General features: G+C 52.0%; 1 protein-coding gene across 1 annotated transcript in view; it reads right to left on the bottom strand.

The window, feature by feature from the left end:
* Cdh22 (cadherin 22) overlaps window positions 1-18,092 on the bottom strand; it is a 122,181-nt gene that overhangs the window by 55,681 nt on the left and 48,408 nt on the right. Inside the window, exons 2-3 of the mRNA XM_028769733.1 lie at window positions 12,658-13,218; window positions 2,863-3,157 (exon numbers count right to left, since the gene is read on the bottom strand). Of these exons, the coding sequence (XP_028625566.1) occupies window positions 2,863-3,157; window positions 12,658-12,903 (541 nt within the window). The 5' untranslated portion in view covers window positions 12,904-13,218. The remainder of the gene's footprint in view (window positions 1-2,862; window positions 3,158-12,657; window positions 13,219-18,092) is intronic.

Genomic DNA, 18,092 nt, shown 5'->3' with positions numbered 1-18,092 from the left:
CACACATGTGTAATCCAATAGCACACGAGTGTAATCCAATAGCACACATGTGTAATCCAATAGCACACGTGTGTAATCCAAGCACTTCTACAGCAAGACGGGAAACAGAGACAGGAGAATCTGGAAGCTCGAGAGTCAGCTAGTCCGGATACAGAGCATAGCAGCAGAAACACGAGAGACTCTGTCTCAAAGAGGGTGGAAGGATGGCCTGGTGAGTGGCTCAGTCCATAAAGGTGCTTGTCATGCAGCTCTGAGTACCCAAGTCAATCCTTAGAACCCACAGTGGAAGAAAAGAGTCAACTCCCAAAAGCTGTCTGATGACCTCTGTATGTGTGTGTGTCTTTAACTTTTTAATTAAAAAAAAAACAACCCACATGTCAGTTTTGGGAAAGCATAGACAAGACCATGTCCTCTTAGGTCAGAGATTAGGTGAGGGTTTCTGGGCCTGGGAAATTGGGGATTTGAGCTGCCCCTGCCTTGTTTGTGACCTTGAACACACCACTGTCTCCTGGGCCCCAGTTTTTCCATTAATACAATTCATATCTAAGCTTTTGGCAACTCTGGAATGTCCTGGGTCTTTGCCACTGACAACCTCCTGGGTATCTCCACAGCCCAGAGCTCCCCAATAAATTGTCTTATTCAACCAACAGTTTAAAGAGTTCTGCCCTGCTTCCGAACGAGTCCTCCCATCTTAGCATGTCAGAAACCAGACTCCTGCTTCTCTTTCGTCTCCGAGAGCTGTTCTTCCAGCTCAGGAAATGGAAGTCCCATCGAGTTCACAGCTCAGGTTAAAGCCCTAAGCCTAAGACGTGAGTTTCTCTCTCATACCCTACAGCCAGTCCATTAGCGAACACCCTCAGCCTCGCTCTCAAAATCCATCCACCAGCGACCTCGTTTCCATGTCCCTTCTCTAGTGCCACTTTGAGGGATGCCACCACCATATTCCATCTTGGTAACTGCAGTGTCCTCCTTCTGAGCAACCAGCTCCTGCCTCTGCCTTTCCCACACCAGTTCCTTCTTCATGGCACAGTCATGAGATTCCGATAAACCAGGCCAGACCCTATCATTCTTCTGAAGGGAATCCACAGATGGTCTAGCATGTACAGAATAAGGATAAAGCCCCAACTACTATGTACGTGGCTGCGTGATACTCAGGGAACTTAACCCCAGGGCCTTTGCACATTCTGCTCTCTGTGCTCTTCCCCTACAACAGCCATCTTCTCACTGGTCCAGCATCACTTCTGAGGGGCCCTTACTGTTCGTGAGTGTATAGGTTCTTGTTTGTCTATACATAGTCATTCCTCCCATGCCTTGTACATAGTAGGCATTCAACACATTTATTTTAAATGAACGAATACTATATGCCAACAAACAGCTGGCCAGTCATAGGAAAAAAGAGATTTCCAGGCACTGCTAAGCTAGCAAGCATGTACACATCAAAGACACACATGCACCTGTGTGTGTGCAAGGCTTCCATCTCCACTACTCAATTTCCCACTACTGCTTTGTGACCCCTATTTTCTCTGATCCATATTTCCCTTTGACTATCGGTGATCTGGTTATTGAGTCAGATTTGGTCCAACCTGGATACACTGAGGCTGACTGTACCTCCCCCACCCCCAAGTCTAAGTGTCCTGGCTTTTGATATGTAGCCACAGGGCTAGAGACCCAGAGAAAGGCCAAGCTAGCTTGCATCTTCCAGAGAAGATAGCCTAGGACCCTGCATCCTGCATTTGCCTGTCTGACTCGCAGGCCCCTTTTGCTAACATGGTGAGGAAGGGGTGGCAGCCTGACACCCACAAGCCATGTCTCAGTCAGTGTCCACTAGAGACTCAGGAGCCTGGGCAGAGTGGAACCTGGACGGCCGTCTAGACAGCTGTCTGGGATCCCACCAGGCAGAGGCACATTGCGTTCAGTCTGGTCACAGTGTTCTGTTCAGATGCATGCTGAACAAGCCTGTCTCACGTCTACAGACAGCTGTGTATTTGTGTGTGTGAGTCTGTGTCTGTGTGTGTGTCTGTGCATGCTTGCGTGCGTGCGTGCGTGCGTGTGTGTGTGTGTGTGTGTGTGTATTTTCTTTTGAAATTCCCATAGGTGGGTGTATGCAGTGCCCCTGGCTGCTTATAGCCACACCCAGCAAAGAGGAATTGATTCTATCAGTGCCTCAGAGTGTTAACGTGGGCTGGAGTCCCCAGGCAGCAGGGTCCCTAAGCTGAGGCAGGCCGGTCAAGTGAACAAAGCTGTCAACACGGGTGGGGGTCTCCAGCTGCACCCAGATGGAACAGCACCCCAGCAAGATGATGCTTTCCCTGTGGTCACCATGGAAGCTGTTTGTCCAGTCGCTTGCTTTGTTTGGGGGTCATTTCCTGTGCCTGTGGTGAGTGGCTATGCGCATGTGTGAGATCGTGTTCAGATCTGTGCTGGCCTGGTTGTTGCCATTTTAACCTGGAGATGAGCCAGCAGCTGTGCAGGGGCTGTGTCTATGTGTAGGAAGCTGGACTTTGAAGAAGAGCTGTAACCGTGTCAAACATGTCCAACACGTGGGGCTGTTTCTCTGAGCATACAGTGTGCACGTGTCCTGCTGAGCTTGCACAGCTAGGCTTGAAGGTGTAGCTGTACCTGACTAGTCAGTTGTCACTGAGTCCACAGACAGGCCCATGTCCACATGCTATATGGATGTAGCTGAGGTCATGTGTAGGCTGTGCCCAGCTATAGCTGGCAATGTGCCTTGCTTCAGGCTGTCCTCTGCACCCAGGGGTAGCTACTCTGTCTCTTCTGTCCTTTCCATCAGGATTCAACTAGCACATGCCAGTCTCCCTTGGGGCATCCCGACCCAAGGCCTCACCCATGCCCCCAGCCCACCTGTAGGTGACAGCTCGGCCACACTGCCGATGTAGGGGCCGTGGAGAAAGCGTGGTTCACTGTCGTTGATGTCTTGTACTTTGATGATGAACTCTGACTCGGGCTCCAGCAGACGGTTGGTGGCTCGATCCCTGGCTTGGGCCCGCAGTGTGTAGAAGGTTTTCTGCTCCCGGTCCAGGCGCTCTGTGGCATGGATGTCACCTGTCAACTCGTCAATCAGGAAGATGGTCCCTGCACCCTCGCCAGAGATGGTGTACTTGATGGTCCCGTCGCCTTCGTCAGAATCCGAGTGGATCTGGGGAGGCGGGAAGAAGGCAGGGTGGACAGTGAGGAAGGCAGTGTCTTCTCTGACACATCCCCCATAGAGTCTCATGGGGACCTTTTTCCTAGGCACATCTCTCCTTCAGAGGAACAGAGAGGCCCAGCAGCTGTGCCAATCTGAGCTTCACACCCTCAACAAAGTCTTCACTTGGGATTTACCCTACTCCAACTGCACCCCACAATCCACCTTCTCTAGGCCCCCAAAGCCACCAGCTTTAGATGATAACCACTACCCCACGCTACCCCACCTCGGAAAAACTCTCATGCTTCCTGTTACCTTTGAAATGAAGTCCAGGAGCCCAGCTTGCATGGCCCTGCAGCTTGTACTGTGTCCTTGTGTATGTGCACACTTGTGTGTGTGTGTGCACACTTGCGTGTGTGTGTGTGTGCGCGCGCACGCACATGTTGGGGGTTGTGGGGAGGGTGTGAGAGGACACCCTTAGGTATCATCCAGTGTGGTTTTATTTCTGGCCTGAAGAAGGTCGACCAGTGAGACCTCTTTGTTCTTGCCCCCTAGCTCTGGGCTACAAGCGCATGCCACCGTGCTTGGCTGTTTAAATGTGGGTTCTGGGGAATCAAACTTGTGTCCTCATGCTTTCCAGACGAGCACTTTATCCACTGAGCTATCGCTCCAGTCCCGGAGCGTCTGTTTTGAACACGCATCCTTATTTCTCTGCTTACTGAAAATCCCCTCCCATCCCCCTCTAAGATCTCCGAGAACATCAAAACCCATCACTGTCGCGGCTCACCTTGCAAGATCACCACTGTGTGCTTTTCAAATCTCCATGTACATGTTAACGACACAGGCAGCTTCTCACACGTGTCCCTGGCTCACCCGCTCTGAGGTGGGGCTTCCCAGTACACAAGCCCTGTGCTACTCAGTGACCTTGCTTGGCACCAGAGTCTCCCCCTGGCTTTATAACAAATCTCTGTATATGGAAGGTGAGCCCATGACTTGCTACTTTGTGGGGACTAGGAGTGAGAGAGGGGGGAGGTGTTCGCAGAGGCACCTGCACCCATCAGGCATTGCGCGGTTGAGGGTCACATTAATTTAGATTAGGAGTCTTTAAAATGAACCCTGTTCAGACAAACTTTGCAGGTTTTTCTTTTTCATTTTCCTAGGGAGGCCAGGCCACTCCGGAGCTGACTTGCTTCTTGCCCCGTGCTCCCTCCCTGTGCTCCCTCCCTGTGCTTCCCTACTCCATTCTAAAGTCTCTGCAGAGGATACCAGTGGAAGAGGTCGGCCATGACTCCAGCAACATCCCCTGTGCATCTTACACAAGTCACTGTGCGTCTCTGAGCCTGCCACTGCATCTGTAACACAGCATATCCTCCCAAAGGAACTGGGCTGACAGTCCCCTAAGGTCCTTGGAGCTGGGCTGACAGTCCCCTAAGGTCCTTGTCAGCTGCCCAGAACCAGCAGCAAGAGACAGGATGCTACTGTGGGACTGGGGCTGGATCCAGGCCCCACGGAGCCCTGCACGACCCCCGAGGCTGCTGGATTACCAAAAGGTCCAAATGGCTGCGAGGTAGGAGCAGACGGAGTCTATTTAGGGAAGGTATGGAAGCTTTTGGCTTTTTAGTAATCACTACAAATATACCTGTTGGTGCCAGCTAAAACTTAGCCCTGCCTGAGACACATTAAGTATCTGATACACAGAAGGCATGATTACACTAAGCAGTCACTATTTATAACTGGGATTTCTTCCTAGTACAGCTAGGCGCCAGACCTCAGGCTGTTTCCACTGTACTGGCATCTCTTGGGGTAGGGACCAGCAAGAGCCTGTTCTCTTGCAAACAGAGACTTTACTTTCCAATGCTCAAATCTCCAAGCAGCCCTGAATAGAAGAAAGCCCATCTGGATGAAGCCAGCGACTCTGAACAGCCCTTGCTCCTCTCTAAGACTCTGTGGAGATGGGGGATGAAGGAGATGGTCCCTAAGGCACTTTTGAGGCCTGGCTGTGGCAGACTCCAGCCCCCTCATCCTCAGAACAGGTGCCAAAGAACTCATCAAGAGGAGAGCCCACCCAGTCACGTGGGAGGAGCCGAGGTGTAAATTCTGTGGTAGAACTTTGCGTCTGAAAGGTGGATCATAGAAGTGCCATTTGGAAGATTGAATGGCCCATAAACATTTTCATATTTCATTAGCCGATTAATGGGCATCTCTCTCTTTTTGGCGACTCTGCTGACTCTCAGCAGAAATTGCTGGGAGTAAACGGAGGCGTCTGGTGGAACCTTTCCGGGTCCCCGTCCTGTTATAGATTGCCCCAATTAATGCCCGTCCTGGGCTCCTTCTTCCTGTCCAGTTACTGTTAATAGATTTCTCATAAGTGGCTGGACTGTAAAAAGCTCATAACTCAGTTTAATGCCCCCTATAAAATTATCTCAGACGTCGGCCCTGAATCATTGGCAGCGCCTGGGATGAGGGGACCTGTCTCTGTTTGTTTGTCTCTTCCATCACCTTACCCTGGGGAGGTACAGTGAGAAAGGGAGACATGGCCTCTGTTAGGGTGTCTCTTCCCACTTCCCAGTGTGACCAGACATCTGCTTATTCGATCAGCAAGCACCTGGGAGCATTGTGGTAGAAGAGATAGGATTGTGGGAGAATCTGAGCAGCTGTCATCTTCAACGGTGTCCATCACTGCCTGTAAAGTGACTCTTGCATGTCTCAGATGAGGAGACTCCTGCACAGGACAGAAGTGATCTCTGTCACATGGCCCACAGAAGCTAAGCTTGCAGGTGTTATAGCTGTTGGTGGGTTCATTTCCCCCTTCCGAGTCCAGTTCCCCCACCCCAGATGCTCAAACCTTCTCTATGAGGCACAGTAAAGATTAAATGAATACATGTTGGCAATGACTCAAGCATTTTGGCCACAGTGATACCTTCCCTCTCTGTATTGTAGATCTCCATGATGTACAAGGTTTTACATCCCTTGAATTTGCTTTTCTTCTTTCTTTCTTTCTTTCTTTCTTTCTTTCTTTCTTTCTTTCTTCCTTCCTTCCTTCCTTCCTTCCTTCCTTCCTTTCTTCCTTCCTCCTCCTCCTCCTCCTCCTCCTCCTCCTCCTCCTCCTCCTCCTCCTCCTTCTCCTCCTCCTTTTTTGAGACATGGTCTCAGGTAGCCCAGGTTAGCCCCAAACTCACTAGGTACCTGAGGATGATCCTGAACTCGTGATCCTTCTGCTTCCCCTACTCTCCCAACCCAGTGCTGGTATTACAGAACCCTGATATTTTCCCACAGACCTCCTTCCCACTCTCAATGAGGAGTGGGGAGGAGGGAGAGGAACCCAGCGTTGATGCCATTGATGTTCTGTGAAGTGTGACATAGCACTCACACTGGGGCCCAGTAGCTGTTTGCAAGGAACTACAGGGTCAGACTGCCAATCAGCCCAGAGAGGGAAGAGCTAAGAGCTCAGAGCTATGGGCGCTGGGCTGGGCTACATTCTGGCTCAGCCCTGGAAGACAGTTGAAGATCTCCAGCTGTGCATGGCATCTGGAGGACCGTGCTCTCGTTTCCTGAGCACCTACTGTATTTCTCCTGCCGCAGGTTCTCAGCGTGCAGTATGTAGATGGCTTTGCATGCTCCATGTGAAAGGACCAAAGTGGGCCTGAGTCCACTGGACTCCCGAGTGCTGGTCTATCCTCCTACAGCCTCAAGGAGACGACTGGTCATCTCCTAGTGCTCCCAGTGGAGGATGGGAAGCAGGGGGCGGGGCCACCAGCTGGGTCTCCAATGGCAGTCTTTGCCCTGTGCTTCTCCCTGAGTCTCAGTTCCACCATTTGGGAAAAGATCTCAAATCACACAGCAAGAGGGGCTATGGGTGTGAAGTCGGGAGCAGCTACACCCCAGCACCAGCCCTGCCCCAGCCTGCTGAGTGGTGGCGCTTCTCACAGCCTCAGTTTTCGCATCTGTAGATGGGACTGCCATTGCTACCAACATCCCGTAGGTTCATAAGATAATATAGGTGACCTCATGGCACACAGTAGGTCCTTTCTGTGGATCAGCATTCCTTTCCTCTCTTTGGATTCAGGCAGGATGGGAGAGGAGTCATCTAACTCACCCTCCCCACCTCCTGATGCATGGATCAACCACAGATATCTCCACTCATCGGAGGCTTAGAGGCTGTCTAGTGCCTTCTCAGTTCAAAGTCCCACTTTATTCCTCCTCCAGGAAGTCCTCTTAGATGTGGCCCACTGGGTGGAAGAGCCCTGTGCCCCTCCATGCACAGGTTTCTCCATGCTACACTCCCCTGAGCCTTTTGGGTTTGGGGGCAATGAGGAGGTTGGTTTGCTGGGTCTGAGCTCCCCAGGGGGCGCCCTGAGATGCTCATGGAGCAAGGAGAGGGCAGGAGAGCTGAGTGTGCACACAAAGTGTGAGATCAAAGTCTCCTTCCAGGAACAGCCGAGGGCTCATCCTCATCGCTACAGCAGCACCCAGCACGGGCTGGGCAGTAAACACACTGAATGTGTGACAAGGGACACATAACAGCCACTAGAGTTTCCTACCAGCCATCTGGAATTTCTGGACCCATTGGTTTTCTCTTACTATATTCCAATCAAGGTGCCTCATTTGAGACTGGAGTTGGAGAGTCACCTATTTCCAAGGGGAGGAAATATTTCCTCAGTGTCATGTAGACACAGGCTGGACAATGGAGGATAGTTACAGGACTCTTATGGTGCCCAAGTACACAATGCCAGAACCTGCAGCACCACCTCTGCCTGCTACCTCCTCCTCCTGTGAACTCCCTGGTATGATCATCCTCTCCCATTAAACAGATAGGCAAACTGAGGCTCAGAAAAGGAAAGCATAGATCCTACCTAAAGCCACACAGCTCAGGAGAGGCAGTTACAAACCCAGTGTTGGACACCGTGTCCCTGTTCTTACTACCCCATCCATAGAAGCCTGTTTCTGAGGAGGAACGACCACCCGTCTCTTCCCCAAACCTAGCCCTCAATCATAAACACCAAAACCAAGAGCACTATGGTGCCTCATCCCAGGGGGCTGCAAACGGGATTTACAGGGCCATTAATTACTTCCTCCTAATTAAATCAAAATTAAATGTGAGCAGAGGTAGGGTTTCCTTATTAAAGACAATTAAACGGACAGCGACGCTACGCAAATAAAAACGAGTCCGGGATTTAAACAGAAAGCAAATCAAATACAGAGCCCCCCTCCCCCAGTGCGAGTGGTCTGATCACGCAGGCACAAGTCGTAAACCAAGAGTTCATCAATTTTCTTTAAATATTAGCAACTTAATTAAATCCACTCCCCTCCCTGCTCCAGTCCTGCCGTAGATCTAAAATAGATCTCACCGCCCACAGGAGTTGGTCATAAGTGCTGACCCCATAATTCTAGCTTTAAAAAAAAAAAGAAAAAGGGTAAAATCCTACAAAATCCACACCCGGCTGACAGGAGCCTCCGGGGAAATTACAGTTCAGAAAGGGGATTAGTGAAAGTACCCAGATTTTATGGAAATGCTGGGATGTTGCTTTGGGGGGCGGGGGTGTTGGAGAAGGTAAGAGGAGGAAGTGGGAATGCCCACCAGCAGGGCTGTGCAGGGAGCTGTCACTGAGGCCTGGGGACAGCCTAACAACTGGAGGGGCCTGGTGGCTCCTGTGGGTGCTGACAGGAGCCTGGCGGTGAGTGATGAAGGAGGCGGTTGTGAAATCGGCTACCGTTGGGCACGCGGGGTTCGCTGCCTGGCTCTGTTGCTAAGCTACCTTTAGAATTCGAGAAGGACTGATGCTCAGAGTGACTCCCTGGGGTGGGGGACCAGGAAGCTGTGATTTCACTGGAGCCACGGAGAAGTCCTTTCTCCCAGCAGAGCAAAGGATGTGACACCATTGGAGGGCACACACACACAAGTGTGTGTTTGTGCATACACAAGCACAGGGTATGCATGGGCTTGGCTGGTTAGGGACCACTGCCTTTAAAAAACAACAAACCTAAGCTCACCTTCTTAAGATGGAAGATCTCCTCCCACTGAGTGACAAGAAGCTAAGATGTGTAAGGGCCTGAGCACAGGGCTTACTAGAACCTGGGCATCTGAATCTGGTCCCAGTCAGCTCACTGGCCACACACGAGTCTCCCTCAATGAGCAAGCTCCAGGCAAGTGTTTCAAAGCTATGGGATCTTCCCTTTGCTCCCTGCATAGTACCCTGGGGGTGGGGCTAGCAGTAGGGAACCTGAGACTAGGCTAAGGGGATGGAGGAGGCTGGCAATCCATAACAGGGGTGGAGACCTTTCCAGAGCATGGACCAGCATAATGCTGTCTCATAACAGATGCTAGGCATGAATTCTAGACTTGCAGTGGTGCTGGCGACCTGGTGACCTGATTATCTATCTGTATTGTCATTTGGTCTTGGCACACACTTCTCCACACCTGGGCCTCAGTTTTCCCCTTCTTACAATGAAGAAGGGCTTACTAAAAGCCCTTACTGACAACAAATTGTGGTTCGAGGTGTTATGATGGGGCTCACTTAGGCTGGTGAGACCCCAAAGGCTGGCCAGGCAAAGATGCAAGCAGCCAATTTGTGATGCAGCTTTCCTAAGCGGCTGGGTATCCTTTGCAGAGAATTCAGCTGCTGGGCCTCTGACTATCTGAGCCATCAGCCCATGTAGTTTTAAGATGTTTGAGTTCTATATTTGAGTTCTCTGAGGCCTCTCTGGGGACCTGAGACATGTTCAGGCTTTTTTCTAAGCTCGCCAAGTCTGGACCCTCAGCTTCGGGCTAGCCTCCTCTCCTTAGGGCATCAGAAACTACAAGTCTTCAAAACTATCTTGCCAAGCAGTATGAGGTCCTGTGTTTGACCCCTGGTATTCAAATTAAAAGCCAGGCATGGCACTCTGTCCTTGTAAATCCCAGATCAGGGGAAGCAGAAATAAGCGATCTCTGGGGCTCACTGGCTAGCCTGCCAAGGCTCCTTGGTGAGTTCCAGACCAGTGAGAGACCCTGGATTAAAAGAGGCAGACAGGGTTTATAAGTATGACAGCCAAGGTTATCCTCTGGCCTTTAAACATTCAAGAAGCTACAGGCACAAGCAAGGTAGACGCCCCTGTCTACTCTAGGCCTCTGCCCTCTCTGCCCTTGGTTTCTCTGTCTGGAGAGAGAGAGAAAACAATTTTTTTTTTTTACCTTGCACTTGGGTGATTAAATGCTTTATATGAGAATAATAGGAAGTACCCAGGCCAAGCCACAGGCTGTGTTTTGTAAGCTGCGTTCTCTTTCTTAATCCTCAAGAAGCTGGGCACATGAGATCTCAGACCCCCTGTTTGCAGATGACGAAAGAGGTCTGGTTGTGTATAAAGGTATGGGTTCAGGGCTGGAGAAGTGGCCCAGGGGTTAGGAGCACTGACTGTTCTTGTAGAGGACCAAGGTTCAATTCCCAGCACTCACGTGGTGGCTCGTATCCATCCAGAATTCCAGTTCTGGGGATCTGATGCCCTCTTTTGAACAGCAGGAACATCAGGCACACATGCGTACACATACAAGCCAAACACTCAGATTAAAACAAAAAAAGATCCAGGTTCAAGGCTCCGTGGGGAGCAGGTTGGTCAGGTCAGGCTTCTAGAGCCTGCATCTGTAGCTACTAGAACACAAGTGTTTTTCTCTCTACTTCACACAATCCAGTCAGCCTGACTGGGAGCTGGCAGTCCCTGCTCTGCCACTGGGATGTTGGACCATTCTAAGTGAGGCCTGTGTTTTCCCAAGCTCTCTCTGTGGGATCCCGGCTTTGCTCAGTCAGGACCTATTTCAGCCGATGTGTGGACGGTGTTGGCCGAGCAGCGGGCAGACCTTTGTCTGGAAGGCAACGTTTCCTGCACCCGGTTACAGGCAGGCTTTTCTCCCACTGTCAGGGGCTGGGCTGTGAGCCTCAGATCTGTGTCAGTTCATTCTCAGGCTCAGGTAGCAAACTAAGCTCAAACTAAGTTGGATTTCCTACCACCAACCAAAATGTGCTGGCAAGCAGCCGTCTGCCTGAGCAAAACCCAGAGAACCATCCTCAGCTAACAGCCACTCCTGCTTCACCATCTCTACCGCCAGCAAATCTCCAGAGAAGTCAGGCTCTCCAGGCTTCTGAGTCTGCATAGACTGCAGCCGCCTTCCATCAGCTTGATGGGCTCCTACGTTCATGCTAAAACCCAGCTCAGGGCTTTTCTCCGACATGAAGCCAGCCAGCATTCCCATTTAATTGGTGCTCACTGGGCTCCCAGGCTGATTTGTGAGAAGTTTTACACATCGGGGTGTTTGTGATTTCTTGGAAGCCTCATTCAGCAGGAGTTGATCCTACTTCTGTCTTCCCAGCAGCACACTCAGGCTTCATGAGGAGCAGGAATTTGAATGGGCGAACACCAGCCTGAGCTCACTTCCTTAAAGATGTAGCGCCCTAGGCTCCAGCCAGGTTAACCAGAATTTGCTCAGAGTTTGGAAAGACTCCTTCCTTCCTTCCTTCCTTCCTTCTTCCCTTCCTTCCTTCCTTCTTTCCTTCCTTCCTTCCTTCCTTCTTCCCTTCCTTCCTTCTTTCCTTCTTTCCTTCCTTCCTTCTTCCCTTCCTTCCTTCCTTCTTTCCTTCCTTCCTTCCCTCTTTCCTTCCTTCCTTCCTTCCTTCCTTCCTTCCTTCCCTCTTTCCTTCCTTCCTTCCTTCCTTCCTTCCTTCCTTCCTTCCCTCTTTCCTTCTTTCCTTCCTTCCCTCTTTCCTTCTTTCCTTCCTCCCTCCCTTCTTTCCCTCCTTCCACCATTCTCTCATTCATTTACTCACTTTTTCACAGAACAGTGTGTGAGCCTCATTGGTACAAGGCACTGGGGATTTAATGGTGAGCAAACATGCTTTGATGAAAGAGGCATTTGTCAACTGAACAATCAAACAAACACATGTGTAATTGATGCATCTGAAAGACAGATACAGGGACATCAGGGCTTAGTGCACAGGCACGTGTGTGTGTGTGTGTCCTAGCCTGGCATAGTCAGGGAGGGCTTCTCTGAGGAAGCAACATTTGAGTTGAGACTAGTGTCCAGCACCTAGTATGAGAGAGAGGAAGGAGCAGGGAGGAGAAGAGACAGCCTAGGCAGCTTGGTGAGGACAACAGAAGATGCCTGGGGCCTGCCATGGCCTTTCAGAAAGCAGTAAGACCAGGCTAGCCATGCAGCTCAGAACGAGAGTGACCGTGTGTCAGGAGGCACAGCTACAGAAGACCTCAGCTCTGCAGAAAGCAGGTTCAAACTCAGGCATGACCCCAGGGAAGTTATCGAGGTCCAGGAAAGTGGCAAGGGGACAGAGGGGACATGATCCAATCTGTGAATTTCTTGGCTGTCCCCACAGTACCCAGGCATGAGTTGGGCTCCTCCATTGCATCGACAGTGGAAAGGCAGGGGCTGTGAAGAGAGTGTGAGCCAGGAGATAGCTGGAAGGGAGCAGGGACAGGGACTACCAGTGGGTGTCCCCAGAGCCAGGGCTGGACAGTGGTGCCCACTTTACCTTGCCCACGTACAGGGGTTCTGTCCCTGTGTACTCCTCCACCACGAAGAACTGGTTCCACACCCAACCGCGCTTGACTCGGCCTGCACCCTGCTGGGTGTCCTGCTGAGTCCCAGGTGACAAGGAGGACGGGGCAGGTGTGCTTGCGGCCCACAGGTGCCCCAGCAGCGGTAGCAGTAGCAGAAGCAGCAGCACAGGAGACAGCGCAGCCCCGGCCCGGAGCGCCCCTTCCGGCCGTGGCCTCATGCTTGGCAGCGCGGGCCAAGCCCCGGAGCATGGACCAGAGGCACCGCAGCGATGCTGCTGCTGCGTCACATGATGACCTCAGCCTCGGGGATACCGGGCTGGACTGGGAGGGGGCGCGGCCGCACCCGGGCATGGACACCCTGTCCTGGCCCGCGCCCCCCTCGCTGAAGCCCCAGGTCCAGTCACCAGGCAGCCCGGCAGCTGCTCCTGAGTAAGGCTTGTGCCATGGTCCCTGCGCCCAGACGATGTGGTCAGTGGGGACAAAAGGATCTTGAAGTCCTTCTGGGACTAGGGGTCATCCAGACCCATCGGAACCTGTGGGATGGAAAAGAAAACATGGGTGAGGTTCTGTCTGAGGGCAGGGGTCGACTGTCACTAGACTTGCAGTAACTAATTAAACACCTACTGTGTGCCTGTCCTTTGCAGGAACAGACACAATAGGGACATTTGATAGTTCACTCTCCCCAAGCTCCAGTCCCTTCCTTCACCCCCTAAGACCCCTGCTCCCCACAACTCTTCCAGCAGCTGCTCTAGCCCTCAGGCCCCCAAAGCAGATTCCGTGGCTGCCTGCCCGCTTCCTGGCTGATGAGTTCTCCGGCACAGTGGGATCCTCTGGAGTCCCCACAGAGGCAGCTTCTAGAAGGGTCCCGGAGGCAGAAGCCGCAGGCCTCCTGCGTGCAGCTTGGGAATGTTCCTTAGCTCTGCCTAGCAGCAGGAGACCCAGGGGAAGCCTGCTGGTAGCTGCCAACTTCATAAGCTGTGTGGGGAGAGATCCCTGGGGCCCCAGAGGGCCTTGCTTGGAGTACCCTAGTGACTCTGGATAGAGTCACATCTGAGCCTGGTGTCTTTACTTCCCCCATTCAACCTTCCAATCCCCTCTCCCCACCCAACACAGGCTGGCCATAGATCCATCCATCTTCCCTTCCCTCAGATTCTGCTCTCAGCAAGGAAGGCTCTGAGGTACTCACACCTACTGGAGCCATAATGAGTAATAATGGCCTGACGTGGGTGTCTGTGGGCGAGCCACGCTTTCTCCAGGAATTTCAGGTACAGAGAGAAGAGCAGAGGTAGGGTTCACTACCCTATGCTCAATATAGCTTCGTTTAAGGAACTTCCTTCCATTGGCCTCAGCACTGAGGCAGACTCAGCCTAGCCTCTGAAAACCAAGGTAGAACCCATGGTTTAGTGTCACAAGAGGCAAGACCATCTCACGACATGAGGGGCCGTGTGGCCAGTGTTGAGAGGACAGATTGAAGACTGAGCATGCAGATGTTTGGAAGGGAGAGGAATCAGGGCAGCTTCCTGGAGGAAGAGGTGCCTGAGCAGCTGGGGAAGGATTGATGATCTGAGTGCAGACTGGCTTAGGAGGGGTACAGTGACAGTGTAGGGGGTGTGGCTGGGCGGAGGGGGTGGGGCCTCCTGAGGACTAGGAAGTACTCTGAAGGGTTGGGGCGGGAAGGGTGAGCCTTTTCCTTTGAACAGTACTGAAGTGGGTGGTGGGGCTCATGCCATCGTGTGCACAACAACCCCGGAGGCTGGGGCTGGTGACAGATATGACGCTCTAGGTTCTGAGTGCCCAGGTCTCTAGGATGCATGGAAGGGTTAAAGGTGATGGCCAGGAGTGAACAGCCACAGTGCACAGGAGCACAGGGGACAGGCTGTGACAAGCTGTACCCTCTGCCCAGATCCAACCAAGCCTGGAATTATGGCCCAGCTGGAAGCAGCTCCTTCTAAAGGTCTCCCCCCTCCATTCTGTGCCCTGTGTGTGACTTCTTCCACACAGGTGTCCCTGGTGTCTCTGCTGGACTATTGCCTTGGGGAACCTGGCTCTGATTCCTAGCAAGATGGCCTGCCTGGTCATAATGAGGCTGGAGTTATGGGTGAGGAGGGGGTGCCCTCCGCAGCTTTCATTTCCTGGAGCTTATGAGCTCCCTGCACGTGCCTCACTGCCTTAGGAACTGTTCCCCTGGCTCCGGCAGACAGTTGCAGGGCTACATGGCCCTGCGGCAATGTGGGGGGAGGGAGCAGGGATGTGTGGTGCCGAGGACTGGGGAGGTGGGGTCCAAGGGAAGCTCCCAGTGTTTGCAGACGTCACACTGCCATTGGCCCTGCCTCCTCCTTTTCTTATTTCTTTGTTTATAACGCCTCTTATAAGGGGGGGGGAGGAGCACCTAGGGATTCAATCACTTATTCATTTATCCAGCAGTACTGTCCAATGCAATCTAGGAGAGGATCTCTTCATTCATTCATTCATTCATTCATTCATTCATTCATTCCCTCACTCATTCAGTACACCTTTAACCTCTGTGAGGCAGCAGGATGGGACCTGTTACTAGGAGAGAGGTACAAAGTTTCCAGCATTCTTTACTCTTTCCATAAGTATCTCAGCAATTCCTGGACACCAGCACCCAAGTTGGGCACTGGCAACACAGCAACGGAGTTCAGGCCTTTCGGGAATTGACTTTCAGGTATGTGGGGCAGGGAGCAGAGTGTAAAGGGGTGGGTGGGTCCATTTCAGATATTTCAAGTATTAAGAACAGGAATGGAAAAAAGGCAAAGGCGTGGCAGAAAGGCTAAAGGAAGTGGGGGATTATGGGAAGGGGCTGGGGGTCTCTGGGAAGAGTTGATGAGGTGAATCTAGACACAGAGCAGCAGCACATGCAAAGGTCTTGAGGCTGAGTTTCAGTTGAAGTCCCGGCAGGTCTGTGTCTGAGGAACTGGAGATGACGTATTGGTGATCACTTGGTGGAAGGCGTCTAAGGTCTGCACTCAGACCCCCACTTCAGAGCCGGGGCAAGTTGCGTTCCAAAGCACTCTCTGAAAGTTGGATAGACTACTCGGGCCAGAGCAAAGCTTGAACCCAGGACTTGGATTCTCCTCCATACAAGGGGAATGGGAGATGAGGCCCCCACTGGGTGCACCTGCCAGGATGAGGCTGACCTTTCGTACACTCTCACCCCAGAGACCCTGCCTTCCTCTCCCCTGGTCTGGGTCTTTGTACCTCAGCCTTCAGGCCCTCCCTCTGACAGCTGGCCAGGTTCCCTGGCTGCCTGCCAACTCCTTGCACCCTGGCCAGCCTGCCAGTGCAGCAGCAGCAGCAGCAGCGGGGGCTCCTCCCTCTGCTCCTGGTTCAGCTTTGCCTGAGGGCACCCACCACAGGACCCTGCCCTGGCATTCTGTCTGACCAGCAGTGAAGCCCCGAGGCTCCATCGTGCTCTCCTTGACTCTGTGTGAGCCTCCAGGCATGCTGGCAGCCTTCCCCAGGGTCATAGGGCTCAACTTCCTGCTCTGAGCTATTTAATCCCAAGTGGGATTAAGAAACTGAGTCCAGACCAGGCTCAACCGATGCTGGCCTTGCCTTATCTGCTCGTCAGCCTAGCCTGTCACAGGACATCTGTCCATAGGGTACACGTGCATGCACACTATTTCACACTTGGTGGCTGCCTGTGTCTCAAAGGTTATGGGGTTCTGCTACTGATCTGGGGTCGGCAGAAATAAACAGACACCTTGCTTTGTGACGAGGAGACACAGACGTGAGCTATGGACATGTCTGACATGGTTTGGCTTTGGTTTTGAGTGACTGTTAGGGATGTTGGGATGCAGGGCCTTAAAGGAGTGACTGGGCTACCCTGAAGAACGAATGCAGATCCCTAGAAATGGGGATCCCCAAAGCCTCTCTTCTTATCTCCCCTTTTCCCTTGGGTCATCTTGACACCTTCCACATATTCTTGGACTTCCCAACTTCTAGGATCATAGATACAAACAAACTGCTGCGAGTTTTTAATTTGTTTGTTTTGAGACAGGGTCTCTCTATGTAGCTCTGGCTAGCCAGGAACTCACTGTGTAGACCAGGCAGGCATCAAACTAACACATCTGCCTGTTTCTGCCTCTTAAGTGCTGGGATCAAAGGCATAGGCCACCGTGGGTGGCTACCTTTGTATTTGTAACTTATTCAGTCTCCAATATTCTGTCACAGTAACAGGAAATTATATTAGATAATGGCCAGGTGCTCTGGAGAAAACAGCACAGTAACGGATGCGCGTGCGCGGGGGTGTGTGTGGTAGTATCTATGTATTCTCTACCATCTATCCATTTGCTTATCTGTCAGCTTCAACTCAGCAATCATTTTAAATGATAACTTGTACACAGCGGCCAGGGAAGGCCTTGCCACGAAGAGACTATTTGAAAAGAGATCTGTCCATACGGAGAGGAGATGCTATACACTAAAAAGGGCATCCTGGCCTGAGATACAGGCAAGAGGAAATGCCCTGGGATCCAAGCCTAAGGAAAGTGAGAAGACATCGGGAGCCTGGTGTGGTGACACGAGCAGCGGTGGGGGCTGAGAGTGTGGAGGTGAGGGTGTCGGAACTACAGGGTCTCGCAAATGTTTACTGTAAGGAAGAGATCCTAGGTAGGTTTGAACATAGCAGTATAGTGAACACACACACACATAGACATATACATGTGCATACACATGTACAGAGTCATGACAGCCAGGAGGTTCTACACCAGTTCTGAGAAGTGCGGCTTGACAGTGGGAAGTGTCAACTGTAAAGGGGTGCGAGTGGCCTGACCATGGCACAGGAGGTCTCTTCTTGTGGTGCTGAAGACATTTCAGGGAGAGAGGATCAAATTTGGATGTGATGTGTCAGAATGTCGCTCTGAACGCTGGAGGCCTGTGGAAGGCAGTGCTGTGCCGCCCAGGGTCAGGTGCTTGGAGCTGAGTTCCAGCTGAGGGTGAGCTTGAGATCTGGACAAGGAATTCAGGTGAGATGGATAGGAAAGGCGGGAGTAGACAGGGAAGCTAGAGAGGAGGGACCAGCAGAGGACACTGGAGAGGGCACTAGTCTGCCTCTGGGATGCCATGGAGAAATCAATCTAAAGGGGAGTACTGTCCATCCATCCATCCATCCATCCTCCATCCATCCATCCATCCATCCATCCATGCATTCATCCATCCATCCATCCATCCATCCATCTACCCAGCCATCCAGCCATCCATCTATCCATCCATCCATCCACTCATCCATCCATCCATCCATCCACTCATCCATCCATCCATCCATCCATCCATCTACCCATCCATCTATCCATCCATCCATCCTCCATCCATCCATCCATCTACCCATCCATCCATCCTCCATCCATCCATCCATCTACCCATCCATCCATCCATCCATCCATCCATC

The sequence above is a fragment of the Grammomys surdaster genome, unplaced genomic scaffold, assembly GCF_004785775.1.
Source record: "Grammomys surdaster isolate TR1022 unplaced genomic scaffold, NIH_TR_1.0 193, whole genome shotgun sequence".
In the NCBI taxonomy this organism is placed as follows: domain Eukaryota; kingdom Metazoa; phylum Chordata; class Mammalia; order Rodentia; family Muridae; genus Grammomys; species Grammomys surdaster.
This window is presented reverse-complemented; position numbering and strand designations above follow the sequence as displayed.